Source organism: Podarcis filfolensis (assembly GCF_964270895.1).
Source record: "Podarcis filfolensis genome assembly, chromosome: 8".
In the NCBI taxonomy this organism is placed as follows: domain Eukaryota; kingdom Metazoa; phylum Chordata; class Lepidosauria; order Squamata; family Lacertidae; genus Podarcis; species Podarcis filfolensis.
Window position 1 is genome coordinate 17,398,380 of NC_139611.1, and position 22,484 is coordinate 17,420,863.

The window sequence follows — 22,484 nt, forward strand, 5'->3', positions numbered from 1 at the left end:
CACCTTCCACAACAAAAGAGGTATCAGAAGACATGGGAGAGACCCCAGGTTTGCAGAAGTACAAAAAGGCTTTAGGGATAGAGTCTTTGTGGGGTGGAGAAAAAGGCTCCCCAAACAGCCCACTGAGGATTACACTTGCTCAGGGGCTATGAAGCACTTCATTGCAGTTTCCACTTGTGTGTAATAAAATACGAGCACACTTTTGTGTCCACTGTTAGTCCTACTCAGTGTAGACCCATTGAAATTAATGGACTTGACTCACTTAGATCCATTGGTGGGTCTGCTCTGCGTAGGACTTGGTTGGATGCAAACCGTAATTGTCGCAAGCTGTGATTCAACGCAACAATTAACATTCCATCAAGGTTTTTGGATAACCTGTTATATCTGCATTCCAGATCTGTCAGTTGACCGTTGCCACTTTGTTAAACTAGTGTTTGTTTTTTTATAAAAAGATGGATTCATCTTTAAATGGCTCACATTCATCCAGCCCTGTGGTGTGCAATAGAAGCAATTCAGAGCTTTAAATTATTGAACCAGGGATGCTCCTGAGGTAAACCACAGTTCAGCATGTTAATCAGTTATCAAAAACAGAGATCAACAGCTAGCGTGTCCTTTTCGTTCTCTGCCCTCTGCTTTTCCAGGGACACAATAAATTTCCAAAAGTTCAACATACATGTGATGGAAAGCTGGGGGGAAACCCTATTATCTTTTGTAAGATGCTCTGAGTATTGATTTGAATAGAAGAGCGGAGTTGAAATATGCATTGATAATAATTATGATGGTGATGGCTAATCCGCAAAAACTTAAGCCAGGTTCCTAATAAGTGCACAACTGTCTGTGTGCACCTGAAAAGGCTCTGGGCTTGGGTCTCTGGATAATCTGTGCACATTATGATACATGGCAAACTAGCTTCCGAAATCGACAAGGGCTTTTAAAAGCAAAGTGTGGTATGAGATGATGGTGATTTATTGAATTTATATCTGAGATACACATTTTAAAAACAAATACAAAGCAGTTGCAAACATTCCCAAAACAATTACAATTTGAAACATTTAAAAGCAGTTGCAAAATTTTTAAAAACAGCTAAAAACATTTTTCTATCCAGTAATCTTAGGGTTGCCAGGAACAGTATTTTCCAGTAGCCTTGCTGAATGCTGAAGTTCCTTGCAGAATGTTACCAGGGGTTCATTAATAAGATTAGTGATGGCCGACAAACTCCCCTAGTAGAGAGTTTTCCCATGACCACTGATTCGCAAGGGAATATTGCATGTTTTCTAGGGAACAGCATAATGGTGAGGACTAACAGGTCCAGCCAATTCCCATGCAAACTGAGTATGCACCCATTGAAATGGTCGAAGTAGGACAGGCAAAAGGAAGGTGTGACCAAAATCTAGAGGAAGATCTAGCACAGTGGTAAAGAACCTGTGCGCCCCCCAGATTTTATCGGGACTCCCAACTCATCTCAGCCCCAGTCAGCATGGTCAATTGTCAGGGTGGGAGGAGTTGTGCAGTCCACTAACACTTGGAGGGCCACAGATTCCTGAACTAGTTCCTGCAAGTTGTTGTGACTTTTGAGAAGAGGGGGAGCCAGTCTCAGACTAGGACTTGGGAGACCAGGGTTCGAATCCCTACTCAGCCTGGGAACTTATCGGACGACCTTGGGCCAGTCACAGTTTCTCAGCCCAACCCACCTTGCAGGATTGCCATGGGGAGGAAGAGAGCCACATATGCCACCTAGAGCTCCTTGGAGGGAAGGTGAGATAAATAAATAAAAATATGCTGGAATAGGTAGACTTGTGGTCTGGATAATTACATTTTCAAGCAAGTGTTGCAGGCTCTGGACCAGAGACAGGCCTGATTGGTTGCGTAGTCCAAGACATCTAGAGACTGGAAAAGGCTGGACAAATTTATGCTTTTTACTGAGAAGGGGTCCAGAGTTGTGTTGTAAATGTAAAACAATTGGGGGATTCTAGCATCTATACAATTTAGACAATGCAAGACTGTTAAGGGTCTTCCCCCTTCCTAAATGTGCCCCAGAATCCACTTAAACACTCAGCAAGTTGGGGAGGAGTTTTTCTGAAGGTGTGAAGCAGCTTATAGCAAGGATAGCCAATGTGGTCCAGTCCGTCCGTTCCCGTCTCTTCCCCCCCCCCCCCCCGGGATGTTGTGGACTACAACTCTCATCAGCCCCAGCCAGCATGTCTAATAGGGCTGTTGATGGAGATTGTAGTACAAAACTTGGGGGGGGGGGCTCATTGGATCCCCCTTGCATATAGGGTCTAATAAATGGAGGCCCATTTCTTTAAAAAAGAAGAAGATTTATTTGAACTGTGAAACTCCCCCCCCCATACTGGTACAATTGTTAAATTTTTTTGCGGGGAGGGGAAGAAACCGCAATTCCCCACTCTGTGGGCCAAAGTAAATAACCTGTCATAATGCATTTAACAAATGAGGATGCAAACCACAGGAGCAATGCACAGGAGAGGAAGGATCTCGTTCCTTGGCGGGGAGATTACTGAGGTTTGGGAACCTCGGAAATTGCTGGATTAAACTGGGGTCAGAGTAGAGCAAGCCGCAAAATGGTCCCCAAGCTACAGGAAGCAGTAGCTAAGGGTAATAGAGCTTCACCAGTAGGGCAGGAAGGTGGAAGCTGATGGTTATTTAAGGAAGAGGCCTGGTGCTTTATGTCTCTGCGAGAGGGACGTTTCTTTGGGTTGCTTTTGCTCCTCTGTTTAAAAATAAACCTCTGGCCTTCTGTCACAGCAGCAGGTAGAGTTGCTAGACATATCTGATTTCAGAACATTTCTAGCTGGAGCCAGGTGGACCAGCCAACTGAGTCGCACAAGCCCACGAAAGAACAGAAGCTACCACCTACCACCATCCCAATGGTGCAAATTCCATGGTGCTTAGAGATCCATGGCTTGTACCCAGTGTTAATCCTATCTATCAAAGTAAATGGACATGACTAACTTAGGCTCATTAATTTAAGCAGGTCTGCTCTAGTAGGACATAAGTTGGATGCAACCCAGTGGTTTGTTCTGGCAGCCCCAGTTACTTAGACTTAAGGTCTTTCTTTCTTTTTTACCACCTCCCCACCCACTCCCATTAAAACGAGAATCTTTCTCAGCCAACACAATCTACTTGTATTCTGTAGCAAAATCCCAACTGATCCTTGTTTGTGTTTATGGCTACGTGGCCCCCTCCACCCCCTGCATAAAATTTAGAAGGACTTTCTGAGTGAGATCTCTAGATGGATTAAAAATAGACTTTATTTGGGGAAACTTTTTGTATCTGGGGATTAGGTTATATTTAGCGAGCATCTCAATATGTTTCGATCCAAGTTTCAGTATCTGCTCAGGACCCATAAAAATTAGAGCACAAATGTGTTGATAGCTTTTAGTGGATTATATGCAGACAAGTCCGTAATAAAGACAGCTGATGAGCCTTTTCATTCACACTCTTGGGTGCTAAGAGCTACATTCAAAAAATGAAAATGGCTGTTAGGTGCCTGGCTACCTAGCAGTCTGTTGCTCTTTTAGAACAAAGAAACAATAAGCAGAAGAACACACCTGGGTGTGTCAATGCTACATGAGTTGCTAGCATGGGCACCCACAGGGTTCCCTTGTGCCTGGAGGGTCCCCGTCTCCCAGTGAAAGAAGGCCTTAAAGAAACATCTTTGTAGACAGTAGACGTGTGTTGGGTTGTGGTGTGTGCAGGGCCCATGAGAATTTCTCCTGTTTGTAAATGTACCCATGGGCCCGAAAAGGTTGGCAACCCTTGCAGGCTTCCCCCAAAGAGTGCTGGGAATTTGTATAATGAAAGTGTTGGCAATTCTCCTTTAAAGATCCCAAGCCCCTCTTGCAGAACAAAAACCCCAGAGTTTCCCCTTGGAAGACCTGCTCAGATATGTGTGTCATGGGTATGCTCAATGTGTTAATTAGAGTCTAAGCTTTGATGGATAGGTGTCTTACTAACTCGGAGCATGAAGGCATGCTCAGGAGACTGCTTCCCACAATATAGGTTGTAGAATTTACTGCTAGACCAAAAGACTGGGCAATGGGACCATGACAGAGGGGTAGAAAGTTGCAGTGGCCAGAATCCAGCCAAAACCTTCCTAAAATACAGAGACTGGATCAAATGTAAAAAAATTGCAGTGCTAATATTTCAAATGACCTGGAACCCTTCCCCTGGGCAGAAAGCACAAGTAACCTATTTGATTTCTGAACATACTTGGACAAGTTTATTAAATATATTTTAGTATTTTAATTAAGCACTTGGCTGTTGGTTTTTTGAGGTGTCAGGGAGATTGTTATCTTGTAGTTAACTCAGAATAAAACCTTTCTTCCTCTCTGTATGTTGCTGTTTTACAGCATCCTGGGTTTGATCCCCCCACCCCACCCCAGCCATAAACTCACTAAGACTGACTTGTGATTGGGTTTGTGGTGGCATTATTTTTTTGTGCTTCATGTTTGTGTTGTTAAACCACCTTGCAGATAGAAAGGCAGGATACACATATTTTAAATAAGTATGGGATTTGGGCCAAGTTTCCTTCCTTTCCTCAGTAGAGCACCTTTGGCCATGCAGATCTTGCTAAACTACAGTTCCACCATCCCCGGCCATTGCTTATGCTTGCTGGGGCTGATGGGAGTTGCAGTCCAACAACATCTGGAAGGCCAGAGGTTCCCCACACCTGGTCTAAGCCCACCCTTCTGTAATGCTGGGTGTTGGAATCAGCACAGCATGGATATCCAGCATGTTGTTTGCTGGACAAGAACTCCCACCATCCTGATTATTATTATTATTTTTTTTATAATATTTTTATTTTTTCCATATAAACACAACACAACAAACATAAACATACAAAGACAAAAACAGAACAAAAAACATGTATCATTTCATATCCTAATTTCTTATACCTTTCTTCCCCGACTTCCTCATGCCTCCCCTTTCTGTATTCCAAATTCTTATCGATTGTTCAGCGAATCTTCCCTTATTTTAATTTAAATTTAGACTATTCTTCCTTATTCTCCTTGTCTTAACCATTGCTAATAGTAACCATTTACTTTCCAGTCCAACATCATTCTAACTTTCATTAACTTTGTAATATTTCTTTAAATAGTCCTTGAATTTTTTCCATTCTTCTTGCGCTGCTTCTCTTCCCTGGTTTCGGATTCTGCTCGTCATTTCTGCCACCATCCTGATTATTGGCCATGCTGGCTGCTAGGGAGTTGGAGTCCAACAGCATCTTGAGGACTTCAGTCGGCCGCCCCTGCATTACAGCATTAATGCATGTGAGCCACTTTGCCATGATCTTCCTAACAAGCAGCATTTATATTGCACTTAGATTTGGCACTCACTTGCCTGGTGGTTCTGGGACGCAGGTAGCGCTGTAGTCTAAACCACAGAGCCTAGGACTTGCCAATCAGAAGGTTGGCGGTTCGAAACCCCGCGACGGGGTGAGCTCCCGTTGCTTGGTCCCTGCTCCTGCCAACCTAGCAGTTCGAAAGCACATCAAAGTGCAAGTAGATAAATAGGTACCGCCCTGGCGGGAAGGTAAATGGTTTTTCCGTGCGCTGCTCTGGTTCGCCAGAAGCGGCTTAATCATGCTGGCCACATGACCCGGAAGCTGTGCGGTGGCTCCCTTGGCCAGTCAAGCGAGATGAGCGCCGCAACCCCAGAGTCGGCCATGACTGGACCTAATGGTCAGGGGTCCCTTTACCTTTACTGCCTGGTGGTATTAGCAGGGAATAATGAGAGTTGCACCCCAGGAACCTCTGCGGGGCCCTTGCATCGGCTGCCCCTCTTGCTAACGGTCCTCCTACAGCCTTTGCTGCGGGGAGTCTGCCTAGGTGATCCAGGCCGCCTTTTGCAGCTCGCCCGGTGCCTCTTGTTTCTCCCTTCTGCCGCTCAGCCCAGCTCAGATCACATGTTAAGCTGCTGCCGCCGCCGCCGCTGCCTCTTCCCTCCCCTTTTGTAGTGTCAGAGCCTCCCCGGGTAACAAGCGATCCCCGGCTCCTCCGGCTGCTGCCTCCTCCGCTGCCACCTCCATGCAGGACGCCCCTACTTGGAGATCCGGATTTTGACTCTTCCCCCTCCACTCTCAGCAGCGGCTGAAACAGGCAAAGGAGAAACGCTGCTCTCTGCTTTGGCGGCGGCTGGTTTGTTGCTTCGGAGTTCTTCTTCTTCCTCCTCCTCCTCTTCCCCCTCCCAGAAGGGAAATCACCCCTCCGCAGGGTGTGTGTTTGTTTGTTTGTGTGTGTGTGTCAGTTTGTACGTCAGTCATTTTTGTGCAATCGGTGTGCGCGCGTGCTTGTGTTTTGTGGTGGGGGAGAGCTTTGAAAAACCCTTTGCTCCTTCTCCGGCTCTCTTTTCAATCCGGATTTAAACATCACTTTGAAACTCTTCTTTTCTCCCCTCCACCCGCCTCCCACTCTCTGTGTATTTAGGGGAGGAGTGTTGGAACCGAGAAATCTGCAAACACAGAAGTGTTGAGTTTTTTGGGGAGGTGGGCTGGGCTGTATTTTGTGTGTTGCGGTTTGTTTTTGTTTTGTTTTTAATCATTGCCAAACTGGATTATTTGGGAAGCCCAAACGGAAGTCTTTGGCAGCCCTGGATTTTGGAACTAAATATGGACTGATTCTCCCCCCAAAAAGGTGGGGAATAGTGAAGCAGTCTTATTTCTTTTCCTGGAAGAGATTTATTTGGAAATCTTCTCCATATATGTCTGTCTGTATAAATATATATAAACTTTCAAAAGAAACATGGATGCTTTGAGCTCGGAATGAGTTTTTCATCTTTTCACAGCTCAGACAGCTACCCCCTTCTCTGTCCAGAATTGTAGAGAAGGAAAAGCACTCTTCTCTCGCTCCTCCACCCCCAGCTTAAGATGGAATTAGATCTTGCTTCAGGTTTTCAACATTTATTTTCACGGAAACCAGCAGCTTGCCTTCTCAAAGCCCTCCAAACAAAGCACACAGCCTATGTCATTTTGAGCTAAAAGGTTGTTTTTTCTCGTGTGTTTCTTAAAAAAAAATATCACTGAATCCTGGTTGAGACTTGAGACTGAAATTTGAAAATTTGCAATTTCTGTGGGACTTAACCTGCATATTTGTGCATGTTTTTGTGCAACCCCTAATCCGGTAACTTTTTAAACTACCGTGCTGGTTAAAGAGATTTTCTCTTTGCCTCTGCTGACATTCTATTTTTGTTTTAAACACAGAAACGCTTCATTAAAGGGCTCAGACAGTATGGGAAGAACTTCTTCAGGATCCGAAAAGAGCTGCTTCCCAATAAGGAAACAGTAAGTATCCATGGACTTTATGTAACTTGTTTGTGTGTGCGTGTTTTATGGCACTCTGCATTCCTCCATTTGATCGTACAAAGCTGTTGCCTTTTAACCCTGTGCTGGGCTTTTAACTCAGCTGCTTCTGGGACAGTTTTCAGAGCTGTTGTGTGCGGGTGTGTGTTTCCCCCCCTCAAAGCAATAGACTTGAGAAAGTAAACCAGTTTACTTTACAAACGCGTGTTTGATCAGATGGTGCTGGCAGTTTAGGGACACAGCTCAGACCTAATTTTAAATGGATGATGTGATGATAGTAGTTGCAAGGATAGTCGTTGCGTTACTAAACTTGAAGGCCGTATTGAAGCCGATTCTAATTACATTTCGAGGAACAGAAGTCTCTGTAGGGTGGGTCGGGGTGTCTGCCCTGGCTGTGTCGGGAGGTTGTTGTGTGTGTGTCACTTAACGCTTCGGCCGTTAGCAGATGACAGTTTTTGTTTCGCAGCCGATAGGATCCTTCCTGCCACTACACAACCATCCAGCTGACAGATTTATTTATTTTTGCTGAAAATCTTGCAGGTGCCTGCATTAGAGAAAACAAGAAATAAATGCCTTTCCTTTTAGAAAGCAGGGGAGATTAGGATCGGTTGAGATCTAGTAGTTCCTATCTCTAGAAGCTTCTGTTTTCAGAGCTGCTGGTAGTTTCTGTTTGCCGCTTGTAGAGGGGACAGGCTCCCTTTTTGCCTTTTGGTTAGGAAAAGAGCAATGAAAAATGGCAGGCAGAGGTAGTATTTGTCCCTGGGTGCTTGTTCCATGGGACACTTGCATATTTTTAAAGTAACATCAAGGTGATTGTTCAGCAAATGCTTAAAGAATGGTTTCTCATGGTGGAACCTCTTTGCCACGAAAATGTCGCCGTCTTCATTTCTCTCAACAGAGGCAGGCAGGGAGAGAGTCACTGTGATTGTGAGTCATGGTTTTAATTTAATTGAGTAACTTGGACTCTGAGGTTTTCCTCCATGGTGCGAAATACGACTGTTGAGCTACTGTGTTGTGACACGAGGACCTGTCATCGTGAAGGATTAATTGTAACATCACATACACCAGGCAGGCAGGCTTCCTGCAGAGTTTTTCTTGCTTTTTGTCCCCGCTATGGACAAACGATTATAAAGGAAAAGTAAACTTCTGCATTTTAATAACTTTCTCATTGGACAAAGGCTCTGGGAAGAAAGTTATATCCTTTTCTTAATAAAACAAAAGCAAATGGACACACACCCTAACAAACATTGGCTTTTCTAAAAATATATAAAGAAATAGGTTGTGAGCAGTTTTTTTTTTTTACGTATCTAACGAAGTCCTTTTAAATTATTCACTCTCTGCAATGATATGGGGTGTGTGTGTGTGTGTATTATTTTTTTGCAAAGTCAAGTGGGAAAAAGGAGGTTCGTCCAGTCACCCTCATTGGACTTTGAACTTGCCAAGTCACATAACTTGTGCCCTCCCCTTTAGAAGAAGGGTAAAAGCGGGGCAGGGAAGAGTTACAGGCTCTGTGAAAAAAAAGAACTCAGGGTGCTGACGCCACTCAAGCATCACATTTTTATTGTGGGAGGCCTAAACATTTTGTGTTAGAGGAGATGGGGCATTAAAGCTTGAGCTGTTTGATGTCCTGTGTTGGGGTCTCAACTGAGCGTCAGCCTCTCATGCCTCTAGTGGTAACTGATCTGCGAGTAACCTTTGACCTACAATGGGTTGTTTAATCTCTGCTTCCTGTTCTTGCCCACAGGTTTCCTCTTGCTTGATCTTGCCTCCTCAATCAGGCAGAGCTCAAGAATTGGGGTGGGGGCAGGGGGGACAGAGGGCAGGGCCGGACACAGACTTGCTCTTGTGTGCTTTAAAAAAGACAAAAAATAATGCTTTTGATTTTACAAGCTTTCTTGATTTGTTTTCTCCTCCTAAAACGACCCCACCCCACCCCCTTTTTTTTTTGCTTTAAATTGTTAAGAATGGGATAACACAGTAGGAAGGAAGGAAGGAAGGGAAAGGGCAACCCCATAGTGAAAGTGAATCTAGAGCAACACAAGCCTTGAAGGGGAAGAGTGGCTCTTGTTTGTTGGGATCATGACACAGCTAGGACCAGCTTGTTGTACCGTTGGGTGCAAGTTCCAAGGCATATTTACCTGGCCTTGGCTAATTTAGCTGGTGGTGACTGCCTTGAATTTGACCTTGGGAATGCCAGATAGAATGCATTACAACTGAGGATCTCTCTTTTGTTTTGGATGATATTGTTTGGACTTCACCTGCGCTTATTATTTTTATTATTTAAATACTAAGCATCTGGACCCCAGAATTTTTTACCTACCATTTGCATCCTTTGACCCAGAACCCAGTCCAAGGGCAGTGAAGAGGAGTTAGTTTCGGTGAGTTGTAGCCAAAACTAGTCCTACTCAAGAGTAGACCAGCTGAAATTAATGGATATGGCTAACTTAGGCCCATTAAATTAACTGGGTCTTCTTGAGTGGATGTGCCTTCTGCACATTATATAAGAATCATAGCCTTAGGCTAGTATTCTCCGACTTGAGTTTGTGCATGTGTATTAAATGGCAGTGTGAGCTTAAATTCCTTCTGGTTTGAAATTTCCTCATCTTGCAAACAAGCCCACAGAAAATTGCTAGCCTACCATGATTTTTATTAGCCTGCTTTCACATATGGATGGGGTATAAGTGCATTTAAATAATTAATAAAATAAACATATTAGTCACCCATGGCATAAAGGAGCAGAAGTGCCAAATTTCCTAATTCTTTCCTTCCAGAAGTCTCCTAGTGGAGATTTCCTTGCCACCGGCAACCAAGCACAATGCTGCAGGAAAGTGCCCTAATTAAGGGGCAGAGAACCTGCTTTGCATGCAGACGGTGCCAGCTTCAATTTCCAATGGCCTCTCCAGATGGAGATGAGTCTGAAACCCTGGAGAGCCATTGCCAGTTGGTGTAGACAGTTGTGAACTAGGTGGACCAATGGTCTGACTCATCGTAAGGCAGCTTCCTAACAAAATGAATTTCAATAGGGACACATGTAAGGTTCCACACTTAAGCAGGAAGAGGCCCCCATAAGATGGGGGACACCTGGCTTGCCAGTAGTGCATGTGAAAAGAATCTCGGGGTCTTAGTAGACCACAGGCTTAACATGAGTCAGCTGTGTGATACTGCAACAAAAAATGCCATTCTAGGCCGCATCGACAGAAGTATAGTGTCCAGATCAAGGGAAGTCATAGTCCTGCACTATTCTACCTTGGTCAAGCCCACCTGGAGTACTTTGTCCACTTCTGGGCACCACAATTTACAAAGGATATTGGCAAGTTGGAAGGTGTGCAGAGGAAGGTAACCAAGATGATCAAAAGTCTGGAAGCCAAGCCTTATGAGGAATGGTTGAGGGAGTTGGGTATGCTTAGCCTGGAAAAGAGACAACTGAGAGCTGGTGTGATAGCCACCTTCAAATATCTAAATGGATGGAGCCATTTTCTTCTGCTCTAGAGGCTAGGACCTGAACCAATGGCTTCAAGTTACAAGAAAGGAGATTCCAATTAAACACGAGGAAGAGCTTTCTGACACTAAGAGCTGTTTGACAGTCTCCCACCAGAGGTGGTGGACTCCCCTGAAGGTTTTTAAGCAGAAGTTGGATGGCCATCTGTCATGGTTGCTTTAGTTGAGATTCCTGCATTGCAGGGCATCAGACTAGATGTTCCTCGGGGTCCCTCCCAACTCTTACAATTCTATAGTTCAATAGAGCAGGGGGAAAGGACTCCCACATCCTGTGTATCTGCTATATTTCCTTTTCAAGTGTGGCAAGGGCACCTCTCTCCAATGAGTGTGGGCTCCTGGTGGGCATGTTTTTATAAACAGATTCTGCATTCACATTTTGTGAGCTGGTTGTGCAGGAACCAAGGCTCCTAAGAATATTAGAAGAGCCCTGCTGGATCAGAACAAAGACCCATCTAGTCAAGCATCCACAATCCCACAATGACCAACCAGATGTCTCTGGGAAGCCCAGGAAGACACGAGATTGCAGTAGCCTCGCTTCTCCAGAGTTTGGCATTCCGAGATGTACTGCCCCTGATTCTGGTGGGAAGTGGAGCTAGGGTATCACCATTATGGCTCATAGCCACTGATAGCCTAATCCTCCATTAATTGTCTGATCCCTTTTTAAAGTCATCCAGGTTGATGGCCATCACCACCTCTTATTCTGAGTTTGGTCTCCTGCTTACAGAAACCAGTGTGCTGAGTCTGACACAGGAAAACCTAACAATTTTAGAGGGATTGGGATAGTTCAGGGCATGTGAACCTTGGAGAGGAAGAAGGGTTTGCATTTTTATTTTCAGTTACTGACATATAAATTAATGCTACATATTTCCTTTGTAAACCAGACTAGAACAAGTTGCCTGCCTGCCTGCCTGCCTGCCTTCACATACCAACCTGTCTTAAGTTATTTGCTGCTATTCGATAGCCTGAATGGAAAGAACTGTCTCTTTTTACAAAGGGGTTGGTTTCTGTTCGCCTGGAGGTGATAGTTACTTGCTGTGCTGTTGCAAGTAACTGACTTTTCACCTGCTATAAGGTTGATTTTCATGTTTCATTGTCATAATTTGTACACTCCCCTCCCCCCATTTTTAAAAATTAAATGGTAGTTAAATTTCTTGTTGTCGTCTTACTTTTAATCTAGGGTTTAAGGAGATCATATTCCTACAGATACACTCCCTTCATCCTTTCTTCTCAATAAACCAAGGTTTTAATTTTATCGTGCAGCTATTGATTTTTATTTTCTAGCCTGCTCTGTTGCTAGTTCTCTGGGCATGTTACAGTTAAAATAATTTGTGTTCTAATAAATACTGGACTGAAACATCTGTCGGATCTCACACCTGGGCCCTGAAAGGCCATAACTGAGGGTCAGTGACTAAGAATGTATCTGTTTATTCCATTGCTGTTATAAAGGTGTGTTGAAAGTAATTCATAATGTTCCCGAAAAGGCAGTGGTACAGTCTTCCTTGGGATTGTACTGCACAAAAATGCCAGGGGAAGATTATATGTTTTGTAAGTGACCAAAAAGTAGAAAGTTAGCATGTCAGGGAGGCTGGGACATCTTAATGTGACCTTTCCACGTGCAGAGGGGGGGAGAGAGAGAGAGAGAGAGAGAGAGAGAGAGAGAGGGGTGGGGGTGCTAGGAGAGCATCTAAATGTGCGGTTGCAGAGTTGAATTTTCAACTGGTACAATTCCAAGAGGACGGTACCGCATGCTTCCTCATCCCACCCTTGCATCTGAATTTGTTTTGAGGGATTAGCCAAATGAGCTTTCAGCTTACAGGTTGGGATGAGGTATGATGTGTGGAACCCTGAGGTTGCCGGACTGCACCCAAAGGTGTATTTATTTTTTTAAGGCATTATTTCTGTCTCCTGTTTTCCTCTCAGGCCAAGGGCAGCATTGTTGGGACAGGTTGCCCGGGCTAAACAAATGGCGCTTTTAGAACTTAGGAGGTAAGAATTACCACAGTGTTGCCCTTTCCAACGTCCAGAGTTGCTTAATTTTAGATTCAGGGTCCTAGACAAACAGTGGCATTCTTGGCTCATTAACACTTAATCTAGTGTTACATAATCCCACAATTTGGCTTTCTTAAACAGTTTCTGCTGAAAAGACATACGCGCACGCGCGCGCACACACACACACACACACACACATACAATGTATTGCAATGCTGCACATGTGGTTTGGAAAAGGTCATGGTACCGTATATACTCGAGTATAAGCCGACACAAATATAAGCTGAGACACCTGATTTAACCACAAAAAACTGGGAAAACATATTGACTGGAGTATAAGCCGGTTCACCACACCACAAACCTCCTGGTGGGCCGGAGTGCATGTGTGCACATGTGCACACGGCAGAGGGGGCTTCTCTCTCCCCCCCAGCCCCTCCCACCCCCCTGCCTACCTAGGGTGCTGTCGAGAGGCTGAGGCTGGTGGTGGCAGCGGCAGCGGCAGCGGAAGAACAAGCAGCCCAAAAGGGCTGCTTTCGGGCTGCTCGTTCCTCCTCTTCCGCTGCCAACAGCGGCAAAGGCGGAGGAGGAGGATGGAGCAGCCCGAAAGGACCCTCACTCGAGTATAAGCCAAGGGGGGCTTTTTCAGCATTAAAAATGTGCTGAAAAAGTCAGCTTATACTTGAGTATATACGGTACAGTGGTACCGTACTTAATTCCTTCCGGAGGTCTGTTCTTAACCTGAAGCACCACTTTAGTTAATGGGGCCTCCTGCTGCTGCCGCGCCGCCGGAGCCCGATTTCTGTTCTTATCCTGAAACAAAGTTCTTAACCTGAGGTAGTATTTCTGGGTTAGCGGAGTCTGTAACCTGAAGCGTATGTAACTTGAAGCATATGTAACCCAAGGTACCACTGTACTTTTTTCTTAAGCCCGCAGAAGTTTGGTAGGAAGTTTTGTTGGGGTCCTCAGCTCCACCTGTGCAATCTACGCAGGCTGAGTGTGAAGAGATGCAGCAGTGCATTTGCAGGCTGGCTGGAGTTAATGATTCTCCCTCGTCCCCCCCACCTGCCCCCACTTAAACTGCAAATTTCCTTTAATGAAGGGAATGGGATAATTGCTTAAGCAAGGGCTTTTCACCCCCTCAGTGCAAAGCCCTGACTTCTCTGAACCTCAGACATTCCCACCCCTTTTAACTGTGGATCTCATAACACTTCTTTTTTTTTAATGCTGGGAGCAGAGCCTTAATTGTGCATAGACGGTATGGACACAGCCCTCTTGCCCTGCTTTCCCACAGGAAGTCTTTATTTTTGTGTAGAAGGTTTGTTTCCCTAATGATGAGGCATATTAATATAGCGTCGGGGCCTTGGCTCTTAATTTTCTCACTTGCCATGTAAGCATTTTTGTTGTTGCCACTGCTCTTCAAATACCATACCTTCTCTCCCCCACCTTAATAACTTGCTCTCTCCCTCCCTCCCTCCCTCATCTCTCTTCCTGATGCAACCAAAGCTGAAATTTCCCATTAGGGCTGGAATCGGCTGCCAACATAAACAACCCCTGCTTCTGCTCCTCTTCGTTCTGGCCTGCCTCGTTCTGGATATTACAGGAGGGGGAGGAATTTTTCGTTTCTGTGAAATCGCAGGCTGGTCTTCTGTTTATTAAGTCAGATAATGGCCTGATTCTGCCCCCAACCCCTCTCTTTTTGTATTTAGCCACAGCAGAAATTCTGCATTAAAGTCCAGCCTGGTGGTCAACAGGCTGTAGGAGTGGTACTTGGCTTGGCAGGGGCATCATTTATGGAGGGGGGAAGCCCATCCTCTCTACTCCATCCTATGTTTCAAGCCTCATGGATCTATTCCTCCAGAATGCTTAGTTCTTGTGCAGTGCTACAAAATAGCTGCCACCAAACTTCCAATGCACACTGGATTGTGTGTGTGTGTTTTTTTACATCCATTTTTCTTCATTTGTTTCCCTTCAATGTAAATATGTACAAATGCAGGCTCCGAGTTGCGCAATCAATCTTGTCTCCTGAAATCTTTGCCCACTCTCACCCACACAACAGACTGCAACAGTGGGCCTGCTGGTTTGCTCAGAATTGGCAAGCCATTCGCATATGCTGCAAAGCCATCTCTCCCCCTCCCCCAGCTCCCCCGGTAAGGGATGTTTCCCCACTGAATGTCTAGTCTACCCCACTCACTTAAACCATTAATCTCAAACACGCTTCGCAAAGACCAGCCTCTGCCGTGATCCAGCAGGTATCCTCTTGTGTTCTTCTGCCACCTGAGCAAGGACCCACACACCACACGCAGACGGTTTGTTCTAGGAACAAACGTAGGGATATGAGAAACCGAGATTTCCAGAACACCCCAAAATTATAAGTTCTTGGTGTGGGGAGGCCTTGTGTCTTTGAAGAGACTGACCGTACATGTAAAATAAACACCCAGATGTGGGAGGGGAGAGGGAAATTCTCATGTTTGAGTCCTCCTCACCATCAAAGGCTTTCTGCACATGGAAAGGTAGCACGTCAGTGAGAATGGTTCTTTCTTGAGCTGGCCTCACCTGCCCAAAGCAATACCTTTAGCTCTGTTCGTGAACTCAGTTTCTGATGGAAAGGAGCAGTTGAAACACATGGCGCTGCTGTTGCTCCATTATCAACTGGTACGGATCCTAGAATCAATAGAATTGTAGAGATGGAAGGGCACCCAGGGATTATCTAGTCCAACCCCCTGCAATGTAGGAATCTCGACACAAAGTACCATGTACTTGTCTTAAAAATTTGACCAGGCTCAAATTTAGTAGTAATGACTTTTTAAAAATTTGTTTGGACTTCTAGTACCAAAAAGAGATGATGAAAGGTGAACCATTAGGCATGATCTCTGAAGTTAGCGGAGATGCCTTGAAAGCAGTTAAGTTGAAGGTATTTTCTCCAGATTTTTCTGGATTCGAAATGGGTTGAGGATCTGATTGTTAAAGCTGATGATCTACCTACCATGTTAGCTGATAGCAAGAAGGGCTTTGCTTGAAGACCCGCATTCTGACAACTTGTGTAATCCTGCCGTGCGCATAGACTCTGCTTGCTTGTGCTGAGTATGACTTCATAGCTTAAAACTTCAGCCGAGTATGCAATTCCAGTGCTATTTTTGGCCAGCAAGTCTTTGGTTTTCAAGTTTTGCCTTGCACAGGTGTTCTGAATGGGCCTGGCAGGTATGCATCTTCCCACCTTGAGACTATGCATATCCAAAAGGCTTACAGCCTTGTTTCCACCACATCTACCTCAATGCACTGCTGGATACAGATGGAAAAAAGCAAATTTGTGGCAGTGGAGGCGGAAAAGCGACATTCCACCACAGAGAGATTGAACCAGTCCCTCTGGAGAGATTTCAGTGAGGGATTAAGCAACCAAGACAAGGAAGTACGCTTTCATAACATGGAAGTATTAAAAAGAGACAGAAAAGAATTAAACATGCACATAGTTTACTGCATGGGTAGCCAACGTAGTTCCCTCCATATTTTTTCAGACTGCATCTCCCACCGTCCCTGGTTATTTGCCATGCTAGCTGGGGATGATGGGAGTTGGAGTCCACAACATCTAGAACAGGAACCATTGGTTATCCATGCACATATGAAAAAAAGGATCTGCAGAGAATTAAAAAGACCCAGGTTGTCTAGTGTGGAACCCTGTCAGCTTAAATTGTTTGCAATTTTCACAGTGACAAAAGTTTACCCTTAGCCAAGCTGCTTATTGGAGCAGGGTGGTAAAGATATTTCTGGGATGTTGCATGCTGGCTACACTTGTTTATGGACTTTCAAAGACTATGATGGTGAGCTACTAGGGCTCAGTTGAGTTGGAGGCAGCCATTTGATGTGAGAGAAAGCAAGCGCCTGTCCCCTGCAGCCTCTGGGAGCAAAGCCAAGTTCTTTAACCTCTTGGCTGCTGCCCTGCTTGAGTAGCCCCTCCCGTGCCCCGAAATATATTTCCAGATGCAGTTGTCCCCGAAATCATAAAACAGGAGCTGGCCTTCTGGTGCCAACATTGGATTCTGCTAGCTCTGTTTACCACGGGCAGTAAATCAAGCCAGCTATTTATGCAGCAGCTCTGTTTTCTAGTTTACTTAGGAGATTGAAACCATGATGTTTGCTTTTGTTCATCAGGTTTACTGTGTGCTAGAAGTAAAATATTATTGCAAGCAAGAGGGGAGCCATTAGCAGATTGCATCTTGCCTGCGCTGTGAGCCAATGACTCTGCTGCTGGTTTCTGGGAGAGGAAGGTACTTACTTGGGAGAGCAGAGCCAAATTCTGCAGGGGAAATCGATGCCCTGCTGCCTGGTTTTTACTCTCTCTCTCTCTCTCTCTCTCTCTCTCTCTCTCTTACTTTTAAAATTTTGGTATGCTCTTGTTTCCCCCCAGTAATTCCTACGTGGTTCCTCATATTGTTACATCATCTACTATATATTTTGGAAACTTGTGCATCTGCCTTCTATGCCAGGGGTTCCCAGACTGTGATCCCCAGTGGTCTGTGGCATGTCTGTAAAATTGTGGTTAAAGATGGGAGATGGCTTATCCATCACATTAACTATTCATGCTGAGTTTTAGTTGTATTTTTATTGCTTCTTTTATTTCTTGTATTGTATTTTATTGTCATACAATGTGAATTTTACGGACGGTACAACTGTGTTTGGGTCCCATATATCTGGAGATCCCTAAAGACTGAAACAGCAGTCTTAAGGCATATGCTTTGTTCCTGTGACTCTTGTGGCCGTTAGGGAAGGGCCTTAGGTCAGTGATATTGCACACACTTGTCATGCAGAAAGTCCCAGGTTCAGTCCCCAGCAACCACTGGTACAGCTGCTGCTGCCAGTCTTTGTAGACAATGCTGAACTGACTCATTCTAAGGAGCTTCCTTTGGCATGGCCAGCAGGCAGTGTAAACTTTTAATCTTCTGCCATCTCCAAGGATATCCCAGTAGGCACATAAATGGACTCTTCAGCAGACAAGTCAATATGAAAACATCGTCCTGAGAGCAGGAAGTTTGACAAGCAATTGCCCTCTGAACCATCTTCAAACTGTGCTCCCTCATCACTTGCTGAAGAGGTGCTCCCTCTGTTCCTGGGGAGCTACAGTTGGCCCTCTGCAAATCTCTCTTTTTATATTTCAAGCTGATCCAGTATCTTTTGCCTGCTGAGACAACGAGAGAGATCTCTCCACTTTCAGCTAAGATAAGGAAGACCTAAGTGGCCCTTTTCTCTTTCACCTGCCCCAAAATGTGTGCCCATCTCCTGTGCAGTTTGAGGAAATATGATGCATGGTCTCAGAAGTATAAAGCAGTTTCAGCTTTTTAGACAAGTCTCCTTCCTTCCTGTTTGAAACCTCTCAGCTTGACCCTTGAAGCATAGTTTGCATTCCTGGCTGGTAGGGAAGATCCTTCAGCTGTTTGGCTACACACCAGCGGAGGCCTCTGCAGTTAGTGAGTCGCCTTGTTAAGGCTCATGGTAGGGGCTGTGCTTGGGCGAAAACTGTGCCTTTATAAAAAAGCTTCCTTAGATCAGCTTTTGACAGCCTGATGCCCTTCAGATATTTGGGCCTACATTTCTCATCAGCCCCAGCCACCACGGCCATTGGGAGCTGTAGCCCAGAGCATCTGGAGGGGGCTAGGTTAGGATAGGTGGCCTTAGATGTTCATGTATTACAGTGATGGCCAAACTTGGCCCTCCAGCTGTTTTGGGACCACAATTCCCATCATCCCTGACCATTGGTTCTGTTAGCTAGGGATGATAGGAGTTGTAGTCCCATAACAGCTGGAGGGCCGAGTTTGGTCATCACTGATGTATTACATGGCCACTTGAAATAGCACAACATTGGAGAAGAAGCTGTGTCTTTTGGGTGTGGCCAGCCTCAACATAAGGGGTAAGGCACCTTTCAGAATAGGCTGGCACCATCTTGATTGGTGCCAGCCTATTTTGAACACCTGGTGACATGGAGGCTAAAATAAAGTCCTCTATAGGCTTTTTTTTGGAAAACATTTCTCCCCTTCCTACCCTCTCATTTTCTTACGGAAATAAGGAGAAGAAGGGAGGAAAGAATGTGTAGAGAGTTTGGCAAATACGCTTCTCCAGCATGGCTGATGAGCCAGCCCACAGCTTGCCCAGGAGACTTGCCCCGGACTCTGCTCTTTTGAGGACGACTCTCATTGCCAGGAGTGGCTGTTGGCTATTGGGCCTGTTAGGACTGAAGGCAAGGAGGCTAACAGTTGGTGGAGCCAGAGTGAACGACAGGCAGAGCCAGCTCACTCTAGCTTTTTGCCTCCAACCACCTCCTTCCTGAGACAACCCCACAACGAAGGAAGAAGAGAGAAGTGACAGTCAGTGCTGTGCATGGTTGAAAGTAAGAAGTCAGGCAGGTGGGAGCTGAATTAGTGGGCACACGGAGGTTGGTGGGGCAGTGCCCCATTTGCTATAAGGCAACAGCCTCCACTTCTCCTTGCGCCAGCCTGGGACACCCCATCCGCTTTGTTGCACAGAACATCCTTTCAGTTGTTTTGGAATACTTCAAGAAATGCTTCCATTCTCGCCTCTTTCGAAGTGGCTTTGCATGCATGGGAGAACTTCCTGGTGGGTAGTGCCCTAGGTTAATTGGAGCAAAGAGGAATGCCAGTTTGATTCCTCCTCCTCTTCCACTTCCCATACTAGCTTTGATGGGGCAGCCCTGCCCTCTCCTGCCGTGGCTCAGGGACTTATTTCACGCTCTGTGAAGCTGGGTAGCCAGAGAGCCTTCTTCCTCCTGCAGTAGCATTTTCCCCTTTCTGCACACAGGGCTTTTCTGACCTAAAAGGTAGGCCTTGCTTCAAGCCCTTCCTTGCAGCCAGGGTTGCTTGGGGGTGGGGCCTTTGCTAATGCTGTTGCGAAACATATTAGGTGGCTTTCGTCTTTGTTCAAAAGTTGCACTGAAAGCCCTGGGCGCGGGGCCAGAGGGGAGGATGTGATACACGGGAAATGTTTTCTTTTTCCCTTTGTGCCTGTTGGAGTTTTGATTAGCTTTGTTGCCAGTAAGCTTAATTATGTTCCCTTGCCTTAAAAAAAGAAGAAAAAAGCAAAAGCAAAAGAGACGACTTGCCAGGGCTCCCAAGCTTTCATTACTTAAACTAGAAGATAAATTAATCAAATCTCTCTTTACCACTACCTGCTTGTTTTCTTCTTCTTCTGAAAGTAGCAAAATGATTCCAAGGTGGTGGTAAAGATGATGATGATGATGATTAGCCACCCACCTGACTGGGTAGCTCAAGCCACTCTAAGCAGCTTCCAGCAAAATATAAAAAGAGCAATACAGCTTGTTAAATGTGTGGTGGCCAGGGGCATGGCAATAGCCATACATGTCCACTTGATCACTTTGATCTGCAGAACTGGCACTGCCAGAGGTGCCACATAATACTTGCAACAAGTTGGTCTTTTATTGTGGCAGCACATACCCTTTGGAACTCCCCACCTATTGATGTAAGGCAGCTGCCTTCACTTGCTCTTTTTGGCAGCTGCTAAACATACTTTTATTTAGATAAGCCTGTACAGACATGTAAATTGTTGGCATGCACTTTTATTCCTTTTTGCCTACTGTTGATTTTTAGATACATTTTAAAACTGTCTTTTTACAGTGCTATCAAATACCTCTTGTGTTTCAGCAATCTTGGGCCATGCAGCACAGATGGACAGTGCTGTGTAGAATAATTGCACCAATTTAGCGAAAAGATGTGGGGTTTTTTGGGGTTTTTTTTGTTTATTGTAAATTGATTAGAGGTTTTATTGTAATCTAGTGGCGTGTAAATTTTGTTAAGTAAACAAATTCAGAGCTTACACATCCATATTAACAAGTACAAGCCCTAGGGACACCCAAATCCATTTTATTTTATTCCAGAAGGAAGGGAGGCAGACAGATGGACCAACAAATGTAGGGGACTTCCTCACGAGCTGGAAACAGTAGTCTATGCTTGCTCTAGTTGCTTCCCGTTCTGGCTTGACTTCAGTTTTGTTCTTCCATCGTCTGTGGCTTACAGGTGCAGTTTGGTGCCTGTTAACAGCACAACACTATCCCCTAAAGTTTCTCACACACTGATGTTACTAACTTCAAGAATTTATCACCTTACTCTGGGGCAGAACCCATCCAAATTAAAGGTGCTTTTAAATCCATCAGATTTGATGGAAGAGACTTAAGCAAGTACTTAACTTTCCCCTTGAAATCAGTGGGATAGGAAAGCGCCCACATTTTGGCTGCTTTAAGATTCAGGACAGACAAAAGAAAGTCATCCCCCACCTAGTGCAGGTGTAGGCAACCTAAGGCCCAGGGGCTGGATGTGGCCCAGTCGCCTTCTCAATCCAGCCCGCGGACAGTTGAGGAATCAGCGTGTTTTTCCATGAGTAGAATGCGTCCTTTTATTCAAAATGCATCTCTGGGTTACTTGTGGGGCCTGCCTGGTGTTTTTACATGAGTAGAATGTGTTCTTTTATTTAAAATGCTTCTCTGGGTTATTTGTGGGGCATAGGGATTCGTTTATATATTTTTTTCCAAAATATAGTCCAGCCCACCACATGGTCTGAGGGACAGTGGACCAGCCCACAGCTGAAAAAGGTTGCTGACCCCAACCTAGTGCATAGTTAAAACTATGGTGTTCACTCCCACAAGGGGCAGTGATGGCCACCAACTTGGTTGTCTTGAAAAGAGGATGAGACAGATTCATAGAAGAGAAAGTTATCTATGTTCTCCTAGCCTAAGATGGCTGTGCTGTGCTTCCAGAGGCAGAGGCAGTAATACTTCTGAATACCAGCTGCTGGAAACCACAGTGTGGGTTGTGCTCAGATCCTGCTTGCTAGCCTCCCTAATCCAGCAGGTGGTTCTTAATGCTGTTTTTGTTAATAGTGTCTTGGCTCAACAAAGGTAAATGTTGCATTTTCAGTGTAGAGTTTTGTTTTCCATTGTGTGGGATGGTGGGAGAATATTCCATGCTCCCTGTATTCTCCAAACATGACCTCCCCACCCACCCCACCCAATTACAGTGCTCTCAAATACCTCTCTGTTTCAGCAATCTTAGGCCATCCAGCACAGATGGACAGCGCTGTTCAGAATAATTGCACTAAATTGCTGAAAAGAAAGAAACCCCCTGAGAATGTGGGGGGTACTGGAAGAGAAAAAGACTTGGAGGAAGCATCAGCAAATGAAAAAACAGACCACAGAAACATAAACCACCCACGATTGTTAGCTGGCAACCTAAGGTTTTGAAAACTTTCTTATCTCCGTCTCCCAAACTCTGTGAACCTGCCTCCCACGTTTCAGCTTGTTCGCTTTGCATTCCTGGTTCATTCTTAAAGAGTCCAGTGGCAACATTTTCAAGCACTGCTACTTGCTTATCAAAAGAGATGGCATTTTCCTCAAGGACAGGAACGATGGCGAGTGGTACAGAGTTGACTGTTGACTGCAGTGCATGCCCAAATTATTTAAATCACCTTGGCATCAAGGTCCAGCCACAGGATTGGATTGAGGGACATGCTGACTGCACACAGTCATAGTACAGTCGTACCTTGGATCCCGAGGTACGGGACTCGCCTTGCGAGTCGAACGTTTTGGCTCCCAAATGCAAACCCAGAAGTGAGTATTTCAGTTTGCGAACGTTCTTTGCAACCCGAACGTCCGACGCAGCCTCCA

General features: G+C 45.2%; 1 protein-coding gene and 1 long non-coding RNA gene across 33 annotated transcripts in view; one reads left to right on the forward strand and one right to left on the reverse strand.

The window, feature by feature from the left end:
* The window catches only part of RERE (arginine-glutamic acid dipeptide repeats), a 340,184-nt gene that overhangs the window by 261,184 nt on the left and 56,516 nt on the right, over positions 1–22,484 (forward strand). For all 32 annotated transcript variants that reach the window (XM_083628418.1, XM_083628429.1, XM_083628432.1 and 29 more), the window contains one exon: positions 7,220–7,300. In XM_083628418.1, coding sequence (XP_083484544.1) covers positions 7,220–7,300 — 81 coding nt within the window. The remainder of the gene's footprint in view (positions 1–7,219; positions 7,301–22,484) is intronic.
* Positions 1–22,484, reverse strand: part of LOC310769620 — a 343,443-nt gene that overhangs the window by 37,488 nt on the left and 283,471 nt on the right. The gene's annotated exons all lie outside the window — the stretch shown is intronic.